Source organism: Camelus ferus, chromosome 1 (genome assembly GCF_009834535.1).
Source record: "Camelus ferus isolate YT-003-E chromosome 1, BCGSAC_Cfer_1.0, whole genome shotgun sequence".
Classification (NCBI taxonomy): domain Eukaryota; kingdom Metazoa; phylum Chordata; class Mammalia; order Artiodactyla; family Camelidae; genus Camelus; species Camelus ferus.
In genome coordinates, this window is record NC_045696.1 from 43181049 (window position 1) to 43203061 (window position 22013).

The 22013-nt window shown below is 36.3% G+C and overlaps 1 protein-coding gene and 1 long non-coding RNA gene across 5 annotated transcripts in view; one reads left to right on the forward strand and one right to left on the reverse strand.

Annotated features, from left to right (window-relative positions):
* LOC106730093 (endogenous retrovirus group PABLB member 1 Env polyprotein-like) overlaps positions 1-21618 on the forward strand; it is a 637472-nt gene extending 615854 nt beyond the window's left edge. For 2 of the 4 annotated variants that reach the window (XM_032478158.1, XM_032478181.1), the window contains one exon: positions 14260-14405. In XM_032478158.1, coding sequence (XP_032334049.1) covers positions 14260-14336 — 77 coding nt within the window. In that variant the 3' untranslated portion in view covers positions 14337-14405. Of the gene's footprint in view, positions 1-14259; positions 14406-21138 lie in introns of those variants that run through there. The other 2 variants (XM_032478196.1, XM_032478248.1) reach the window with 2 other exon arrangements.
* LOC116663243 lies at positions 870-10058 on the reverse strand. The gene is made up of 3 exons (XR_004319451.1): positions 9891-10058; positions 7853-7867; positions 870-880 (listed from the first exon to the last, which is right to left on the reverse strand). It is a non-coding gene; the product is annotated as an uncharacterized LOC116663243 (long non-coding RNA).
* Positions 21619-22013: the final 395 nt, after the last annotated feature.

The window sequence follows — 22013 nt, forward strand, 5'->3', positions numbered from 1 at the left end:
CAGGGCCTCTACCAGGCTCCTGCCAAAGCTGGGCTTCTTTTAGCCTTCTCCCAGCCAGTGGCCAGGTAGGACAAGACTACTACAGTGGGGCTGTTTCTGCCCAACGTGGGACCCCGCCAACAGTCAGCCTTTGCTGGGGGATCTCACATTGGCCCGGCCAAGACACCGTCAGATCTGCACTGCAGTCTGAGCTCTTACCCGATTTTCCTCCTCATTTCATGGGTGTCAGACCAGCATCACAGTCTAAATGCTCTTCTCACCTATGCTTAACCCTCTCTTTTACCCTTTTCAGGCATTTTGCCCAATAAATGTCTTACATATCTAATCCCACACTTGCTATCTGCTCTTGAAGGACCTGAACTGACTCACTAACTCAATATTCCTGACCACATATCTCAGAATCTGTCCATAGTTTCAATTCTATTGTATTTTCAATCCTATTGTATTTTCAATCCTATTGTATTTCCTTAGTCATTCAGACCCACAACCATTTCCTTTCTCCAATACTTAACAAAAACTCTCTGACCACCCTGCCCTCAGGGCACTCCCTATTTTCAGCTCTTCAGCTTGTAAATAGTTCACTGACAAACAGAAGCATTCAGAAACACTGACACCACCTCCACCAGCCCACCTGCTTTGACTCGCATGCACTCTACCTCCTCTCCTGCTGTTGCTGTGTATCAGTTTTCCTGTCCAATTATGCACTGGATTCCATCCTATCTCACTTATGATATTATTTTCTTTTATTGTTAATCATCTTTTTCTCTCTCTCGAACAGTCTGTCATAATCATACATACTGTATTAGTAACTATAAAAAATCCTCCTGACCCCCAAGTCTCCCTGCAGCTACAAAATGCATTTAGAGTCCATCTTTACATTCTTCCTATTCTCTCTTGAACCCACACTAATTTATGTCAGTAGTATAATATATATATATCATTTGCTTTTGCCAACATCAGGAACGGTTAATTCTGAACTTCACCTAATGCAAAAATCAGCAACATTTGACAATACTGATCACTTCTTCTTGAAGGACTTTCTTCACACTGACTCTAGACATCACTTGCTCTTGGTTCTCTTACTTCAATGACTATTTCTTTCGGTTTCCACTACAGGTAGTTCTCACCTTCCACTCTTATACCAATAAGAATGCCCCATGGCTTTGTTTGTCCTTGTAACTCTTTTTCTAACTACATTTTGTGTATCTTCCATCCCCATAGCTTTAAATGTCATCTTTAATTTGATGACTCCCAAGTTTAGATCTCCACACCCTCACCTCCACCCATCTTCACTCTTATATCCCAGTTTACTCAACATCTCCACTTGGTCATCAGATATGTACCCTAAGCATAACACATCCAAATATAAATTCTTGGTCACCCCAAAGCAATTTTCTTTCTCAGTTTTCCTCATTTCAATCAGTATCAATATCTTTCTCCTAGTTACTTCAACCAAAAATCTAAAAGTCCCTTGAAAGTATCATCCAAAAAGATTCTCTTTGTTCTATTCTTTTTGCATTGGCTCTGAAGTCAAAATGTACCCAGCACAACTCTTCTGACCATTTCCACTCACTGCTACTGTTCTGATCCTCAACATCTTTTGCTCTGTATTATTGCAATATGCTCCTAATGTTGTCTTCGTATATTCTCTCCTAATATTCCATCTTTACCTTTAAACTTATTATTTGCTCTTACTTTTTAAATGTACGTAAGAGCCTATCAATTCTTTTCTCACAAAAATCAGGATTCTTCTCATGCAGGGAAAATTTAAAGATACTAACAGAACTACAAATCCCTAAAATATGTTTTCTATTTTCCCCCACTTCTCTGATGTTACCTGTTAACTAAATCTATACCTTGTTTATTCTACATGAGCCATGTTGACCTCTTTGCCTCTCTTCCATCAGTTTCTGCCTCTGGCACATGGAATTCTGTCGGAGGGAACTTCCTCTAGGTGTATGTGCAATTTACTCCCATACATCTTTCCCTTCCCTGTTCAAATGTCCAGAGAGGCCTTCCTTAAAAACAACATATGAACTAATTCAAATCCAACTCTGTCACTCTATTCCCCTTAGGTATTTTCTTCATGGTATTAAGCACCAGTTGAAAATCTCTATACCCAATACCCGCATCCTCACCAAACACAGCGTAAATCCCCACACAGAAGGAATTTGTCGTATGCGCTGCTGTATATTTTGAATTACTTTGATGGTGTAAAGAGCAGAGAATTTTTATTGAAGGAATAAATGCATGAGATAAAGAATGAGACAAGCACAGAGAAGGAGCAGGGGATCTAGTCATCAGAACTGGAGTCGAGAGCAGAAGGATAACCTGGTTAATAAGATCTGATTAATGACTCTAACTTGGTAATTCCAATTAAGCTACATCAATAGTTAGAAACTTGGTTGTTATTACTAACATATACAATTTTTTTTTTTTTTTTTACAACCAAGGTACTAGAAATAGTTAATTGTGCAGAAAAAGGTTAACAGAGCTGGCCCAGGGCTGCTAGGCTAGGCTAGAAGGCCTGCTTTCAAGACTGACTCTTGGCTGTTGTCTGGGAACCTGGATTTTCAGAGTATTCCTACCACCCCCAAAATGCTAGGGGTCGTATACGGTGTCTAAAGTGTTTGTGAAAACAACGTGGTTTCTACTGTATCTGCTTTTTTTTTTTTTTTTCCCCTGGAAGTCTGAACTTTGGTATGTGCGAGGCAGGGAGTGCCTATGTGACCAGCTCCCAATAAAAACCTAGCCCATGAGTCTCTAGCCAGCTTCCCTCAGCAAAAACACAGCACACATGTGGCTGCATTTCCACTGCTAGGGAAGAGCGTGCTCCACGTGACAGCTAATGAGGGAGAGAGCATAAGGAGGCCTGCACACAGGTTCCTCCCCTCGCTACTTACATCTCTTTCCCTAATGATCCTGCTGTTTACCTTTACTCCATCTGTTTAATAAATATTTTAAGAGTAAAACTCTATCTTAAATCCCATGAATCACTCTAGGAAATCTTTTAATGTGGGGATGGTATTGGGGACTCCAAATACAATAATAAAATGCTTCCACTGTAACAAAATACTCCAGTATGTCAGATTTTAAGCCACCAATTGTTGGACAAACAGGTCTCAAATTCATGGAAAATATAACAATTGGCTTCTCACAAAGCTAGTAAGATCTGGCTTAAGCTCACCACAGAAAAACCAAAAACCAACACACCGTAATATAACCTTCAATCTAGATCTAATAAAGAGACCTGTTCCTCACGTTGCTGAGACTCCTAAAAACCTAGTATTGCCTCATGCACACAGAGTGCTGAGAAGAGCCACACTAATCAACCAAAATGGGCAAATTAATAAATGAAACTTTGCATAATCCTTTGCCTAAATTTGAACCAAATATTTCATGTTCTACTCTAGTTCCTCAATTTTATTGACACCCTTAGAGAAGAAAATATTTATACACTCCTCTAAATTGTTCATATACAAAAAAGTGTATTTATATATGCTAGGAAGATGATACAGCAGTTGAATCTGCTGTCAACTGCTAAAAGTTAAGACACTCAAAGTTAAGCTACCCCACTTGACATCTCATCAGTAAAGTTAATGTAAAAGAACAGTAAGTACTTTTATTTTGTTTAAAAACAGAGAGCTATACATGTATCAGAGCTTGCTCTCTCAGCCACTGCTGATTCCACAGTCCCTTGAATAGCCCCTGTTGTAACCGCCACTCAGTAAGCATACTGAATTAATGAACAACGTCTAGCTCACAAATAAGGGCCACATGGTTACACTGATTTTTACATTATTCCTATTTCTTCATCCAGTTCTTGGAAATGACAAAATAAAAAGATAATGTAAGACCATCACACATTATTTATAGGTGCTCTATTTTTCAGTGTCACTCTGCTTCTAGCTTTTTGACCCAACAGCATAGAGAATACTTCTATTACTCATAGCAGCTTTGAAAAAAACATTTTTCTGAGTGCATTAGATTATTACTCTATTCATCAGAAGTTAAGAGTACATTAGTATCTTTTATATAAACTGAACTTTCAAGTAGTTTTGACACTGATGAAATTAAATGTGATAATGGCAAGTGTGATGAAATGAAATATAATGGAAATGATGCAATACTTTACAATTAAGAATTCTGATGTGCTAAAATTGATTTTCTAAAAAGTACTGTGCTCACATTCTGAAATGTTCTAAAGATAAATAAAATTTCCAAAATTTAAATGAACAGGTAATAAAGTCAGCTTTCCAACAGTAAGGTTGTGTTAAAATAGCCACTTTTATAATTTCTGATTTTTTATACACAAGGAACATCCATTGTCACACTACTAATAAAATTAAAATGAAACTTAAAGCCAATAGTTCAATAATGATATGCCAAAGGCATCACATTTATAATATGACATCACATACACATTTTGGTCACAGAATACTTGCATTCTAGCCTTTTAAAGACCTATATTTTCAAAGGGTAGCCAACACAACTGTGAGTAACTTTCTCATTATATACAGCAGGCATCTGTTTTAATGATTTCCAGCTGAACAAAAACTCGTCTCCACAAAGGCTTGGCTTCCAATTAGGATACAGAAATGTAGGAAGAGCACTGGTCCCACTCACACAACAGGAAAAAGCCGAAAAATCTACAAAGTTATAATTTGTTCTGAGCTAATAAAACAACGGAGGCCACAGGGGAACAAGTTAGGCTGAAATCTGAGGAAAGACAGGCACCTTCAAGGAAACACGAGTGGAGGCTTATCCCGGGCCAAACAGGAGGAAAACTGGGCTAACATATAAGCCAGTAAAAAGATCTCAGCTAAGAATGTGAAAAGATTGCTAAAGACTAAGTGCAGGGTAATCTGAGAGTACAGAACTACCAAGGGCCAGAGACGCCAGGGATTTGACACCAAACTCAGACTTTTCCATGGATGTCACAAGGTAACAAGAGCAACTTTGAGCAGAGAGACTAGGAAAAAGGACCCCTTTGTGGTTCAAGCCTGAGCGAGAATAGCAGCTGCCGCTGCAGAGAAGCACAGAGTTCCACCTGAAACTTCTCTCCCACAGGGGGGAAAAAAATCTTAAGCTGTGAGTTGAGGAAAGTGGAGGAAGGAGAGCAAACATTTGCAGCTAGAGCAAGAGACCAGAAAAAAATCCCACCCTTGGGAGGAGGGTAGAGACTCTCCAGACCCTGGTTATTAGAAATTTCTAGATCTAGCAAAAGGAACCAGAGCAAGACCATAGAGAAAGCTCCATCCCCAAGAACACCAAGCCAGTCTAAGACTGAAATTGAATGAGCAAAACAGAAAATGCCCTCCTTGTCCCCACCGCCGGGATACTCAGCACGACTATGCGGCAGTCTGTCCCTATGGTGAGAGCATGGACAGAGACCTGTTCTGATGGGAAGCACAAAGAGAAAGCCTAAAAGTAATAGGAGAACAGGAGATTGAGAAAAAAATCCTCTAACAATCCAACTCGCACCCTATGAGTAAGGTTACTCTGAAAAAATGTGAAGCAAAAATAAGCACTAAGTGTAACTACAGCTACAACAGAATCCACACTCAATTTTTATGCAAGCCAAAAGACAACTGAGTAGCATCTTTCAAGTTCTGAAAGAAAAACATCAACCCAGAAATTTGTTAACAAGTGAAAACATTTTTTCAAAAAGAAAAGCTAAAGAACAACTTTCCAGACAAACAAAACCTGAGAGAATTCAATACCATTCACCACAACACATATTAAAGGACATCCTTCAGGTAAAATAAATATGATACAAAACTTTCCTGCACCTCAGGTTGCCCGTGAAATGGGAAAAAGCAATACTGAAATAAAAGACTTTAACATCAGGTGGTTCTCGTACTTTTGTGTCTTACCTCCAGGAGATGGGCCTGGTTCTCAGTGAATTACAGAGAAAAATCCCTTGTGCTTCTGACAGGAGGAAAGGAAAAGGAACCATTTTGAAATACGCCAGAGCAACCTGTTCCTCTTGAAAATGTCTGCCCTCAGGTGAAACTAGCTACAGCCTAACTGGCTGGGGTTAATCAAGGCTTAAATGACCTGGGGGAAGGAAAACTAATTGCAGCCCCTCTAGCCTTCTATGTGGAAGAAGGAGTATACCCAAGTAGAGCCCACGCTAGCCACCTTATCCCAGTAAAGAGGGGTGAAAAACTGAGAAGTATCTGTGAAGTTCCCAGGTCAGTGGTGCAAACTCACTACAAGACCAAGACTAACTCAGAAGACTATGGAACACTTCCCCTCCCCCCACACGTGACCATTAAAGGCCTGACTATAGCAGTTCTCCTTACCAAGTACATTATGTTCAGTTATTAAGACAAAAGTACAAGACATACTAAAAGGCAAAAACCAAAGTTTGAAGAGAAATAGTAAGCATCAGAACCAGACTAAGATATGGCAGGTATGTGGGAATTATCAGGCCAGGAATTTAAAACAACTGTGAATAAGATGCTGAGGACTCCAACAGATAAAGTACAACATGCAAGAACAGATGGGCAATATAAGCAGAGATGAAAATTCTAAGAACATATGCGCACGCATGTGCACACACACACACACACACACACACACGAGGAAAAAAAATGTAAGAGAAAAGATAAATGAAAAATGCCTTTGGTGGGGTTATTGGTAGACTGAATGCAGCTGAGGAAAGATTCCCAGAGCTTGAGGATATCTTAATAGAAATCATGGAAACTGAGAAACATTGAGAAAAAGGACTGAAGAAAGAAAAAAAAACAGAAAAACCAAAATATCCAAAAATTTGAGAGAACTACAAAAGTTATACCATATGCCTAATGAGAATTCTAGAAGGAAAAGAGAGAAAGGAACAGAAGAAATGTTTGAAACAATAATGACAGTAGAAAGCCTTGCAGGAAATGTTAAAAAAAAAAAAACTTTAAAGGGAAGGAAAATGATAAAGGGCAAAAACTCAGATCTATATAAAGAAATGAAGAGCATCAGAGAAGGAATAAGTAAAGGTAAAATTAAAAAGTCTATTATTCTAACAGTATGTTCAAAATAATAATGGTAACAGTGCATTTAATCATGTGTACTTATGTTTATTATTTGTATGTGCTTATGTATAAGTGAGATGAATGACAGCAATGATAAAAGGGATAGAACAAAGGGATAAGGATTATTTTTATTATTATAAGGTACTCTCTACCTGTGAATCAGTATAGTGTTATTTAAAAATGGATTTGGGTTAGTTGTAAATGTTTATTGCAATCACCAAAAAAACCCTAAAAAACAGAAGTAAAATCACCATGTTGAGAAAGAAGAAAAAATGAAATCATATAAAATGCTCAATTAGAAGCAAAAAAGACAGAAAATGAGTGGAAGACAAAAATAGGAATAAGGAACAAAAGTGACAAACTGAAAAATATTAAGAAATATGGTAGATAGTAATCCAACTATATCAATAATCACTTTGAATATTAATGGTTTAAATACACAAATTAAATGACAAATTGTCAGAGTATATCAAGAAACAAGGCCCAACTATAGGTTGTCTAAAAATTACCCCACTTTAATATAAACACAGAAAAAGGACTGAAGAATGAAAAAAACAGAAAAAACAAAATATCCAAAAATGGAGTAAAAATGTACCATGCTAACAACTAATCTGAAAAAGCAAGAGTATGTATACTAATTTCAGACAAAGCACACTTCAAAGCAAGGAAAATTATCAGTGTTAAAGAAGAGCATTACAAAATGATAAAGGCTAACTCTCTAAGAAGACAAAGCAATTTTTAATGTGTATGTACCCAACAACAGTGTCAAAATATATGAGGTATAAACTAACAGAACTACAAGGAGAAACAGATGAATCCACTGTTATAGTCAAAGACTTCAACACCCCTCTATCAGAAATGGACAGATTCAGCAGATGGAAAATGAGTAAGAACACAGTGGGACTCAACAATACTGTCAATCAACTAGATAAAATGGACACCTATAGACTACCTTATACAACAACAGCAGAATACACATTTTTGTCAAACTCATATGGAATGTTTACCAAGACAGGCCACAATATGGACTATAAAACACCCTTAGCAAATTTAAAAATACAGAAACCATACAGTGTCTGCTCTCAGACCACAATGGAATTAAATTAGAAATCAGTAATGGAAAGATAACTGGAAAATCTTGAGATACGTCGAGATTAAACAACAAATTTCCTTGACGTGGGTCAAAGAAGAAATCTCAAGAGAAATTAAAAACTATTTTGAATTAAAAGAAAATGAAAACACAACTTATCAAAATCCATTGGATGCAGTGAAAGCAGTACTTAGAGGGGAATTTATAGCACTGAATGCCTATATTTAGAAAAGAAGAAAGATCTAAGTTTCCACCTTAGAAAATTGGAAAAAGAACAAATTAAATCTAACATAAGCAGAAGAAAATGAATGATAATGAGCACAAGCATATCTCAGAAGAACTGGGTTTTGAGACTCTCCTTCTGGTGGTTGGAGGCCTGGCTTTCCCACCTGCTATGTCCCAGGTAGCCCCTCGAGCCCCCTGGAGGTGTCCGTGCTGCCTGGAGAAACTGAATTATCAGAAAATGTACTGAAGGTCTCTAACGTGTAATGTTATCCTAGGAGATATGGATTCACAGACCACAGCTTATTACTGTTTAAATCCATCTGCTCGTATTATTTTTCTCTTCCAGAAATAAACTCTCTCTGGTCTCCAACTACTTAAGTATACATTATCTAAGGTTATGTATGATAAAGTTTACTTCCTCTTCTTCCATTCACGAAGCATTCTCCAGCTTCTAAATACCACATTGAGTCTTCAGTAAATTCCTATACTTTAGTAGTCTGCATCACTCAATATTATTATTTCAAGTGTTTTAAAACACTCTGTTTTAAAAGTAATAGGTTTATTTTTTCACCAGAGTGTAAAATATTAAGTGAAGGGAATCATATTTAGCAAATATGTTTTTTCTGCTATATCATAGGGCTTATACAGAATCAAATTTATGTCTTCTTCTCTTAAAACCTTCCAAAGCCCACCCATTACTCTCAGAGTAGTGACTAAATTTCTTTATATGGCTAAAAGGACACTTATCCATATGACATCTAGGCAGCTCTACATATGTTTGCAATATTTCACATCTATATTGAAGATTACAAGAAGATTGTTTTGTAATTTTCTTTTCTAGTAATACCCTTGGTCATGATTTTGTATCAATGTTATGCTAGTCTCATAAAACAAGTAGAAGGTAGTTATCTGTTTTCCTACTATCTAGAAAAAGTTTAAGTAATATTATGTTGATAGAGAAGGTATGTGGGCCAGAAATTTCTTTGAAGAAAGGCTTTTAATTATGGATTACATTTCCTTTAAAGAATAGGATTTTTAAATTTTCTCATCATTATGATATAAATCTTCTAAATTTTATTTCTCCAAGAATTATCCTTTCCAACTAAATTTTTCAATTTATTCATGTACAATTGCTCATAATATTCTTTTATTTTATGTATGATGATGTTTGGCATCATAAGTGCCTTTTTTTTGCATTCCTTACACTGATACTTTGTATTTCTGCTACATTTTAATGAGTCTTAACATGCATTATTTTTTCCCTAAAGAACCAATTTTTGGCTTTCTTGACTTTATTGAATGCATGTTTTCTAATTAATTAATTTCTTCTCATATTTATCATTTTCTTACTTTCATTACTTCAGTTTTAATTTGCTATTGTTTCTATTTTTAGATGGACATTATTTTTTAGAGAAGTTTTAGGTCCACAGCAAAATTGAAAATAAAATACAGAGAGCTCCACACACCCACCACCTCCACCACTATCAGTATGCCCCACCAGAGTGGTACACGTTACAACTGATAAACCTAATTGATGAACCTACACTGACAAATCATTATCACCCAAACACCATAGTTTACTTTTGGGTTCATTCTTGGTGTTATACATTCTATGGCTTTGTATAAATGTATAATGAAATGTATGCACTATTATAATATACAGAAAACTTCTACTGCCCTAATAATCCTATGTGCTTTGCCTATTCATCCTCCATCCCTCAACACATAGCAACTATTGACTTTTTACCTTCTCCGAAGTTTTGTCTTTTCCAGGATGTCAAGTAGTTGGAATCACACAGTATGTAGCCTATTCAAATTGACTTCTTTCACTTAGTAATATGTAATTAAGTTTCTTTTATGTCCTTTTATGACTTGATAGCTCATTTCTCTTTACCACTGAATCATATTCCATTGCCTGGATGTACCACAGTTTATTTATCCATTCACTTACTGAAGGATACCTTGGTTGCTTCCAACTTTGGGGAATGATGAAAAAAGCTACTATAAACGTCTGTGTGCAGGTTTTTGTGTGGACATAAGTTTTCAACCCTTTTAAGTAAATACCATGGAGCAAGACTGCTGGATCATATGGAAAGAATACAATTACTTTTGTAAGGAACTGCCAAACTATCCTCAAAAGTCGCTGTACCATTTGTGTTCCCACTAGCAATGAAGGAGAGCCCCTGTTCCACATCCTCACCAGAATCTGGGGTTTTCAGGATTCTGATTTTGGCTATTCTAATAGGTATGTAGTGGTATAACACTGTTGTTTTAATTTACATTTTCCACATGACATGATGTGGAGCATCTTTTTATATGCTTATTTAACATCTGTACATCTTTCTTAGTGAGATACTTGTTAAGGTCTTTGTCCTCATTTTTAACTGAATTGGTCATTTTCTCATTGTTGAGATTTAAAAGTTCTTTGTATATTTTGAATAAGTCTTCCATGAGATATGTTTTTGTAAATATTTTCTCCCAGTCTGTGATGAGTCTTTTCATTCTCTTGATAATGTCTTTCACAAAGCAGAAATTGTTAATTTTAATGAAGTCCAGTTTATCAATCCCTACTTCATTGATCTTGCCTTTTGTATTGTAACTTAAAAGTCATCACCAAACCCAAGGTCATCTAAGCTTTTGTCTATATTATCTTCTAGTTTTACAGTTTTGCATTTTACATTTAGATTTGTGAATCATTTTCAGCTCATTTTTGTGAATGGTGTAAGATCTTTGTTTAGATTTTCTTTTCTCCATTAATTGCTTTTATCAAAGATCAGTTGACTATATCTAAGGGGGCCTATTTCTGAACTCTCTATTCTGTTCCATTGATCTATTTCTGTATTCTTTTGCTCATACCAGACTACCTTGATTACTATAACTTTATATCATGTCTTAAAGTCAAATAGGGTCAGTGCTCCAACTTTATTCTTCTCTTTAACTATTGAGTTGGTTATTCTGAGTCATCGACTTCTCCTTATAAACTTTAGAATCAGTTGTAAATACTAAAATTATACACACACACACACACACACAGTTGGCTGGAATTTTGATTGAAATTGCAATGAATCTATAGATCAAGTTGGAAGAATAGACATCTTGACAATATTGAGTCTTCCTGTCCATGAGCATGAAATACCTTTTCACTTATTTAGTTCTTAGATTTCAATATATTCTTAATGAATTAATTAAAGGATATAAGCCCAAATGAATCAGAAGACTATATAAATTCAGTAGAAAAATCAGACTGAATAATATTCAAAGGGCAAATTTCAGAGAATGCAAAAATCAGGCAAATGAATGGTGAATTATGAACTGAGTTAGGATTCTTAAGCCCCTGATCTCTTATTTCCTTAAGTTACCTCTGTGCCAAGTGGTACATACTTGTTTTTCATTACTTAGAAATTTGCAAAAGGTTACTTCATCAGGTACACATTATAAAGAACACATTGTCTTTCTCTGAACTTCAGTAATATTATGTACACAAAAGCTCCTTGAAGCCCAGACTGTTTTGTTTTCATTTCTTCTGTCTTTTAAGAACTTACTGTCTTCCAAACAGTAGGCACACAATAAAGGTCTCCTAAAACTAGATATAAATCTGTCCAAAAGAGAGCAGTTTATGAGTAACCTGTTTGGTTTATCATATGCGAGACTTCACAGAGCCATTGTCAAGACTGACAGGAACTGCACTCTTCATTTGCTTCTGTGTACTTGGCTTCCTTGAAACTTACATAGGCTTAAACTCAGTGATGTATCCTCAGGCTTCCCAGTGTCAAAATTAATAGGAGACTGGATGAAATCCAACAGACTTAATCACTTGATACTAAAAATACAAAACATCCTATGCTTAGAATGTCAAATTGCAGGTCAAAGATGAAATCATTTGCTGGTATGAAAAGTAAGAAACATTTAACCTTTGAGCAATTTCTCAAAGATGTTCACAGTTGTCCTACTTAACATGGTATCTTAGCCACAATGTGGCAAGTCCTATTGCAGGGATGGAAATAAGATATTATTAAAATAACACCTGCTTGGTTGAATTATAGAGTAGGAAATAATACCTTATATTTTTCATCTCCCTTTACCGTTAAAATATTCATATGGGTGTAATTGAGAAAAGAGCTCTCGAACCCTCATTAGACTCTATGAATCACAATGTAAAGAAATAACTATCACATAGATTGTACCAATTTAAGAAACAAGGTCAATAGATGATGCACAACTAAACTTTCAAACAAAATGAGACGTGTAGAGTCATATTAGATCACAGGCTCGGGTTGCACCTCACAGAAGGAGAACTGCTTCATCCTAGTCCTTGGAGGGAAAACTCTTCACTATTTAAAAAAATAAATAAAACAACCTTTCTGTAGCAGTAGAAATCTTCTTGATCTCCGTTTTTCCTCCAACAGTTTGTGGTTTCAAAATCTAGAATACTAGCACAGGCAACTATATTCAATATCTTGTAGTAACTTTTGGTTAAAAAGAATATGAAAACAAATATATGCATGTTCTTTTATGACTGAAGTATTGTGCTATACACCAGAAGTTGACACATTGTAAACTGACTATTCTTCAATAAAATATATATTTTTAAAAAAATCTAGAATATTGAAGTTACTCATATATGCATAATCATACACAGAACTGAAGTAACTTGTAATATATATGCAATAAAAATTAACAAATGTTAAATCTAAAATAAGATGTAAGGTTGTTATTAATGGAGGGAAGGGAGTGTATGTATGATATTCACAGAGCCCTTTCCTATATTAAAGTTAAGCTGCAATTTTGACTCTAATTACATTGTCTCCAAAGCTAAAAGGGAATAGACATTTGTTAGCATGATTATGTGGAGAATTTGAGAATACACGTTTCTCAGTGGAAGCAAATTTCTTTTGATATTCAATCTGGAAGGTTATTTCTGTTTTTGTTTTGTGTGTTGTGTGTAAAGTAAGGAGCTATATGGATAACAATAAATGATATGGTGGATACTGTCCTCTCCAATGTCCCTCCAGTAAATTTAGTAGTGAATTTTAATGCCATCATTAAGCAAATTAGGAAGCCATAATATTACACAATAATGAGAGTAATTTCATAATCAAGACATTCAAAATCATTGTCTTTATTTAATCTTCAGAATGTCTTTTATTTCGGAAAGAAAAAAAAAAAAGTGTTTCAAGAGTGAGCCAGTCACCCAGTACCACTAAACTAGTGAATGACTACAGCAGAGTCAGAAGCTGGGCAGTCTGACACCAGTGCCCATGTTTTTATATGCAACATTATCTTTGCCTCACCAAAAAGCCTGTAAAATACAAAGAGCAACGTGTCCAGGGAGTACCAGTACAAGTTTTCTGCTATTCTGACCTCATCTACTAACAAAACCAGAAACTTTAAATATTGGAATAGGTGAATGTCTTTCAAATGGTCCTCCATAAACCTCTGGCCTCTCAGTTTGTTGATCTTCTCATAGTTGGCGTTTTCATTTTTCCTTTATATCTCCATAATCAGTTACTTCTATGGTCACACCCCCAAGCTTGATAGCACAAGAAAATGAACATCCCACCAACTCTTGACAGAAAACATACACTTAAAAACAGCATGCCATACCCTTCTCACTTGGTTAAAAACCTTCACAATCCTACTACTCATCAATGTTGTAAACATTGTCACTATCACTTTCTAACTTCCCATCAAAACCATCTGTTCTTATTTGACCTAAATTTCATTCTCCATCATGACAATCATTTTATTGCTCATGTCCACATCTTTCTTGTCCCCTTCTAGCATTATTTTCTGATAAACCTCAAACCTTCATGAAATGAACAGGCTAAATGCTCCCTTTAGTTGTAAGTGCCTTAAAACAAAGTAAAACTTCTTTATTCTTAATATGACAGTCAATATAATTCTTTATAATAGGTCTCTCATGTGGCCTCCCTTCAAGAAGTTACACAAGGATGCCAAGGAATTCCATCTTGCGATGCTACCACCTTTAGCTTATGGTCTCTAGAGTTGCCACAGAAGAGAAAGGAGGAAGAAGGGATAAAAGAAAAAGACTGGTGTTATTCCTAAAACCCACCCCACATTTGTATGTGCGTGTGCTTGCACATACACAGACTTCCAGACTTTCATTTAAATGGCGGCTATATGGAGAAGACTTCACTGCCATCATTTCAAGGATAATGGACCTATTCCTCTGTCCCCATTTTCCTTATTGACTTCATCCAGAAAAAGATCCTCAGAAACAGCAGGCAATGCATGAGGAGAGAAGACAGAAAAATACAATTACTCAGAAAGCAAGAGCAGAAAGTGCTTTAAAGAGACAAAAATCAACTATGTCAAATGATGCTGGAAAGATTGAGTAAAACAAATCCTCCCCGTGCTCCATTCTGCATTGCAAATGCTAAGATCCCTTTCCTCAGATTTCTTTTTGCCTAAGGTACTGGATACAACTTAGTTGCTGCCATTGAAATACATTCATACAGTATTTGAAAGGCAAGAATAAAATAGAAGTCATCTGTCTACAGCTCTTAGACAAGTTCTAAAAAGACATGAGTGCTTGTAGCAGGTAGACTCCATGGTCCAGTATCTAGTTTCCAGTGTCATAAATGAAAGTAAATTGTGCATAAAGCAACATTAATAGCAGTGGTGGCAGCTTCCTAAATTCTGGATTAAATGATTTGGCTTTTAAATCAAAATGATTTGGTTTTTAAATCAAAGGTTTAGATATTTTTTAAACTGCTCTTGATCAAACAATTCTAATGACATTTCACCACCAAATTCCCTGAATTAAACCTCTGTTTAAAATACCTAGAACTTTGCTTGAGAGAGTACTTGGTAACTAGAGAGGTTGCAGGGGACTGACGCCCACAGAATTGGCTTATGTAAGTTGGTTGTTTTGGAAGTTGGAAAATGATATACCATTAGTCCATAGATGTGTGCCTAAAATAGTTACATAAATTATTATCCTGTAATTCCCTGGAATGAAATGCTTATTGAAGGCAGCTTCTGGCAGACTAGCTGGCTGCTGTGACAGATTGTCATGAAGAGACTGAGTAATACAAATAATGTGGCTGGTTATTCTGATGGCCCTAGAAACTTTTAATTTAAAAAAAGATAAATTTAAGTTTTTAAATTCTCAGTTTAAATAATAGTGAAACCCGAAAGCTCCCATGTTCATCCTAAAAGAATCTCATATCTTTTGCAGATGCAAGAATGGGCTGCTGAAACTGAAGAGTAGAGTAAAAACTTCTCCTAAAGATTGCTAAATTATAACATAAATGGATTTACCAGCTCTGCCAGATCCCATAAAAGTTAAGGGATTGACTAGGTCTCTGGAAAGTGAAATGGGGCATTTAGTTGAATTATGATGAATCTAAGGACTTTAACCCACAAATCACACAAAAAGAAGTCTTTTAAAGAGAAAAAAAAAAAAAGTGCCTTGTCTTCTCTCTAGTGACAGAAGTTCTGCCTTGCCTGATGATTTGCAGTGACCTCACCTGAGGCAGTTACCTTGCGCATAGACAGTAGTCTCCTGTCCTCCACCCTTTCATCCCACTTGTCTCTGGGATTGTTAGTGAATTAAGATCCAGAATCTTCCAAGTAGCAAGTATAAAGGCTGAGCTGGGAGAAAATGGCTTATATATGACAATTAAAAATTAATTTAATTAACTTTTATTAGTGGGTAACTCTTGGCAAGTAAATTCATTTCATGGCATACTATGTAGAAGTCATTCTAATCTTTCACATGATTATTTTCTTAGAACATCAAGTATATTAGAATTGAATAAAATTACATTTTATGAATTGAGTAATCATTTGATTTTGAGGGTGGGAATAAAGTGTTTTCAAGTAGGAGACAGTATATTACACTGAAAAAAATATCAGGTTTCCTTTTACAATGCTTAAACTATAATTTGCAGTATTAAGTTCCATTATAAGATACTTCTGTTGTTCAAAATTGGCACCAATACTGGTAGGGTAATAAAACATTTCTGTAAGGCTTCCTTACAACTTAATGTCATTGTTTTGTAGACACACCAATTATCACACTTCTCATAATGCATATTAAACCTCTCTAGAGCTAATGAGGAAGGAACAAGTTTTGTAAAGGTGAGGTGGTTTCTGTGGAGAATAGAGTGTTTACAAGGAGATACTTAAGAAGTGCCAGTTTATGTGAAAATTAAGACAATCTAACAGATAGATCTACTTTGTGTCTTAATGTTTCCAGTTGGAATGCCTGAAGCTTTTAAGTACATATGAATGTCCTGAAATTATGCAAGTGATTTCTGTATATATTTTTCTTTTTCTCCCCTATTTTGTTTATCTTTTTGATGGCATCACAGGCAATATGCCCTTAAAATCAGAGCCGAGAAAACTTTTCAGACCTTCTACAGTTAGAATATTTTGTAAGCACTGGAGTGTTCTCTAGGCAGTTATAGATTCAGGATGCTACTTCTGAAACAATTAGAATTTGCTTCTTCTAACAAGTCTTTCTCCCAAGGGTTACTTGTAATTCATGATCAAGGCAAGTGTTTACAGCTGTGTAGTCCAGATCTCACTCTGTTCCCCTAGACAAGTAGACCCAAAGTGCTGTTTATAAAAAATGGAATTTGTTGAAACTTTTTACTAAGGAAAGAACACTTCAGTAATAGCGTAACCTCACTCTACATGAATATTTTTGGAGCTATTCTATTTTATACTGCATTTAAAACAAATTGGTTACATATCAGTAAAAATAAATTAATATGTATTTGGGAAAACCCTTTTTTTCTGGATTTCAAAACAGCTTTATTGAGGTGTAATTGACAAACAAAAAATTGTATGTACTAAAAAGTGTTCAACTCGATAAATTTAGGCTTGTGTACAGCTATCACCACAATCAAGAAAATGAACACATCCATCATCACCTCTAAAAATTTCTTTGTGCTTTTTTATAATCCCTCCCTCCTGTCCTACCAGACCCTCTCCTGTCCTACCAGACCCTCTCCCCAACCACTGATCTGCTTTCTATCACTATAGAATAGTTTGCATTTTCTAGAATTTTATATAAATGGAATTATACAGTATGTACCCTTTTTTTGGTCTTCTTCTTACACTCAGCATAATTATTTAGAGATTTATCTCTTATAAGAGCCAAGATTTTTTTTTCATTAAACTATTTGAGATTATAGGTCCATACACAGTTGTAAGAAATAATGCAGAGAGATCACATATACTTTTTACCCAGTTTCCCCCAAAGGTAATATCTTGTAAAACTATAGCAAAATAGGGAAACCAGGATATTGACATTGATACAATCCTCTAATCTTATAGTCTTTTGAGTGTGCACATTTAGTTCTATATAATTTTTGTTTTAAACAGCAGCATTACTTATAATTTCCAAGATATGGACGTGTCCTAAGTGCACATCAAGAGATGAATTGGTAAAGAAGATGTAGCATATATAATGCAATGGAATACAACTCGCCCATAAAAAAGAAGGATATTTTGTCATCTGCAGCCCTTCATTCACTTTTTGTTTTTTTCACTTCAAAAACCAGCATTTTATAACTGGCATAATCATTTCCATTGCATCAAAAACAACAAAATACCTAGGAATAAACTCAACCAAGGAGGTTACCTATACTCTGAAAACTATAAAACATTAATGAAGGAAATTGAAGATGATACAAAGAAATGGAAAGATATCTTGTGCTCTTGGATTGGAAGAATCAACATTATCAAAATGGCCACACTACCCAAAGCAATCTACAGATCCAATGCAAACCCTGTCAAAATACTTAAGACATTTTTCATAGGACTAGAATAAACAACTCCAAAATTTATATGAAACTAAAAAAGATTCTAAAGTGCCAAGGCAATCTTTTGCAGGTCTTTTTTTTTTTTTTTTTTTTCTCTTTCTTCTTTTTCTTCTCTTTTCTTATGGTTTGATGACTAGAAAAGGTCCTTTAACATTTGTTGTAAAGCTGGTTTGGTGGAGCTGAATTCTTTTAGGTTTTGTCTGTTTGTGATGTTTTGATTTCTCCATCAAATCTGAATAAGAACCTTGCTGGACAGAGAGTATTCTTGGTTGTAAGTTTTTCCCTTTCATCACTTTAAATATATTGTGCCCCTCCCTTCTGGCCTGTAGAGTTTTTGCTGAAAAATCAGCTGACAACCTTATGGGAATTCCCTTGTATGTTATCTGTTGTTTTTCTCTTGCTAATTTTAATATTTTTTCCTTATGCTTAATTTTTGTCAATTTGATGACTATGTGCCTTGGTGTGTTCCTCTTTGGGTTGATCCTGTGTGGAACTCTCTGTGCTTCCTGGACTTGGGTGAGTGTTTCCTTTCCCAATTTGGGGAAGTTTTTGGTTATTATCTCTTCAAAAAATTTCTCAGGTCCTTTCTCTCTCTCTTCCCTTTCTAGGAACCCTATAATGTGAATAGTATATAGTGTGCTTCATGTTGTCCCAGAATTCCCTTAAACTACCCTAATTTCTTTTCATTCTTTTTTCTGTACTGTAGTAGTGATTTCCACTAATCTGTCATCTAACTCATTAATCTGTTCTTCTGCCTCCTTTAGTCTGCTCTTGGTTCCTTCTACTATGTTATTCATTTCAGTGAGTTTGTTCTTCAATTCTATTTGGGTATTCTTTATATTTTCCAACTCTTTGCTAAAAACTTCACTCTATGTATCTATATTCCTCTTGAGTTCTCTGAACATCTTTGCCATTGTTACCTTAAACTCTTTCTCAGACACATTGCTTATCCCCTCATTATTTCTTCTTCTGGGAGTTTATCTTGTGCCTTGGCTTGAAAGACAGTCCTCTGCCACCTCATATTGTCTATCTTTCTATTTGTATTTTTAGGTAGGTTAGTTATGTTTCTCAACTTTGGGGAGGTGGCTCTCTGTGGGAGACATCCTATGTGTCCCAGCAGTACACTCCTCTCTTGTCACCCAGGGCCAGGGTCCAGCTCATCCCAGTGTAGAGTCTGGCCTCTGTCTGTGGATTCCTTCTATCAGCCTTGGGATTGTTGTTTTCTTATATCTGGTATCTGCCCACTGGCGGATTAGGATGAACTAGAGGCTTATACAGGTTTCCTGACATGAGGAGTTAGTGCCTGCCCAATGCTGGGTGAAGTTTAGTCCTGGACCTCTGATGGGTAGGGTCATGTCTAGAGGAAGTCTGGTGATGGGTGGGTCTGTATTCCCACCCAGTATGTTGTTTCGCCTGAGGCTTCTCTACGGGCTGTTAGGTGGAGCTAGGTCTTGGTGCTAATGATCCAATCAAGATGTCAGCCTTCAAGAAAGCTCATGTAGATGGACACTCCCAGAATGCCTGCCACCAACTTTTATGTCCCCTGGGTGAGCTGAAGCCTTCCCCTGTATCCCCAGGAGATCCTCCAAAACCATCAGGCAGGCCTGGCCCAGTGATTTCCTATGAAATCACTGCCTCTGGCCTTAGACCTGGTACCCTCAAGTTTTTATGTACATTTCCCAAGAGAATGAGGTCTCCATTTCCCCCAATACTGTGGGGCTCCTGGAGTTAAGCCCCTGTGACCTTCAAAACCAGATGTTCTAGGATCTCCTCCTCCTCCCAGTGCCAAAACCCCAGGCTGAGAAGCCTGACTTGGGGATTAGAGCTCTCACTCCTGCGGGAGGGTGTCTGCAACTTAATTGTTCTTCAGCTTGTGGGTCGACCACCCGGGGGGTATGAGGCCCAATTATATCACAAGTATGCCCTCCTACCACCCTGCTGTGGTTCCCTCTTTGTTTCCAGCTGAAGAAGATCTTTTTTGCTAGGTTTCAGTCTTTATTTTCCATGGTTGTTTAGCAGTCAGTCAGTGGTTTCCTTGTAGCCATGAGGAGAGGCAAGCTTGTGGTCCTACTACTTCAGCATCTTGATGGGAAATCAAAACACTTTCATTTTAGGTGCTATAAACAAAATATGTCACTGATACTTTTATGTTTCTAGTGCCTGAGGACAATTCATTTAGAAAAGGAAAGAAGAATATTGGAATAAAATGCACGTTATTAAATATTCAATAAGAATTGGCACGGGCACAATTAGGCAAAGAAGCATTCAGTGAAATAAAGTTATGTGCTTCTAAAAAAACAACAACAAACATTTCAATAGATAGGTTAGTGGTCAAATTATACAGGTTACTATTACAGCAACAGTAATATGATACTCTTTAAAGGTTCATAAAGCTGCCCTTGGGATGCTTAAATCAAAGAGAAGATGACCAAGTAAACATAATTGGTCTATATTTAGATTTCTCATTACAACCACAGAATTTCTTATTATATGTCACCTTTTTATTTTTGAATGTATATTATCTGGCCTTGGAAGAGCAACTAAGAGGCATGAAAACTGGAAAGATATTCTGGATTTTTAAAAGTTCATTAATTTAATTTCCAGAGGGGCCAGGAAAGAAAATACATAGAAGAAACAATCAAAACATCAGCAGACTATAATGCTTCCCATGGAAAGTGGGCTACACCGAATTATATAAAAGTGCTATCTCTGTACTCATTCAGCTCGTTTTCTTTCCCTTGAAGAATACGTGGTGATTCACACCTCTATAAATTAAACCAGAGCTAGGATGAATATTAAAGGGTATGTGGAATGGCTGAAGAGAAAGAATTGCTAAATTTAAATGGATACGTGGATAATAATGGAAAGAGTGGTTGTGATTGATAATTATGCATACATTTCAAACATGCTACAGACAAATGTAGGAGAATTTTTCACTTTCATTTCATTTGACATAAAAGGTCCATTTCATGAGCACATGGCCCCTTTCCTTTAGGTAACTCCCTGCCCTGGGTATCCTGATGGGAAGAAACACTGCCTGCCGTGACCGATGCTGAAAGTGCCAGACGCTATCTTGTCTTCCCTGCAGTGAGGTTGTGGTTATGGAACCGGGCTACCAAATCCTCTAAGTTAGAAGTAATTACTGCAGAGAATCGGGGATAATGGTCGCATCATGTTTCCAGGGACAACTGGAACAGCGGCAACAAGTGAAACACTGCAACACTGCAACACTTGTGAACGTTCTAAGAGCAAGACATTGTACCAAAGAAGTCAAGCAACAAAGCAGGTTTAAGAAATATGACAAAGAAAGGATTTGGGGTGTGCTTATGGCAAAGAACCTTGCCCATAAAAAAGTCAACCAGAAGCCTCCTGTGATTCTGAAGGACTAACACTGTCCCCAAATCAAATACCTATCCAAACAAGTATTTGAATAATTGAGCCTTAAAATAGTGCTCTGCCCTACCAACTTCAGAAAAGGAAGGTTTAAAAGCTATACATTCCCAAAACATCCACTTCAGGTGTGGTCATAGAGGATAACAGACAAACCAGATGACTCTCTCAGGAGTTGAGAGCAGGAGTCTGAGAATTAAGGACTAAAAAATTCCCCTTGGAGAACACAATCGGGTACTTCTCATGAAATTTTCCTCCTTCTATTGTTTGCCCTCTAGGATTCCATTATCACTATGAATCAGTAATAGCCATTTGTCTTTTATTCATCATTTTTTTATAATGGAAATTTATATTATGCCTATTTTATCCCAAGTACACCACTGTACATGAAGAAAGGGGCACTGAAAACTTGTTTTTCTCTTTATTTTAATACTTTACAAGAATAGAAGGAATCTCTTCTAGATCTGATGGAGAAAACTC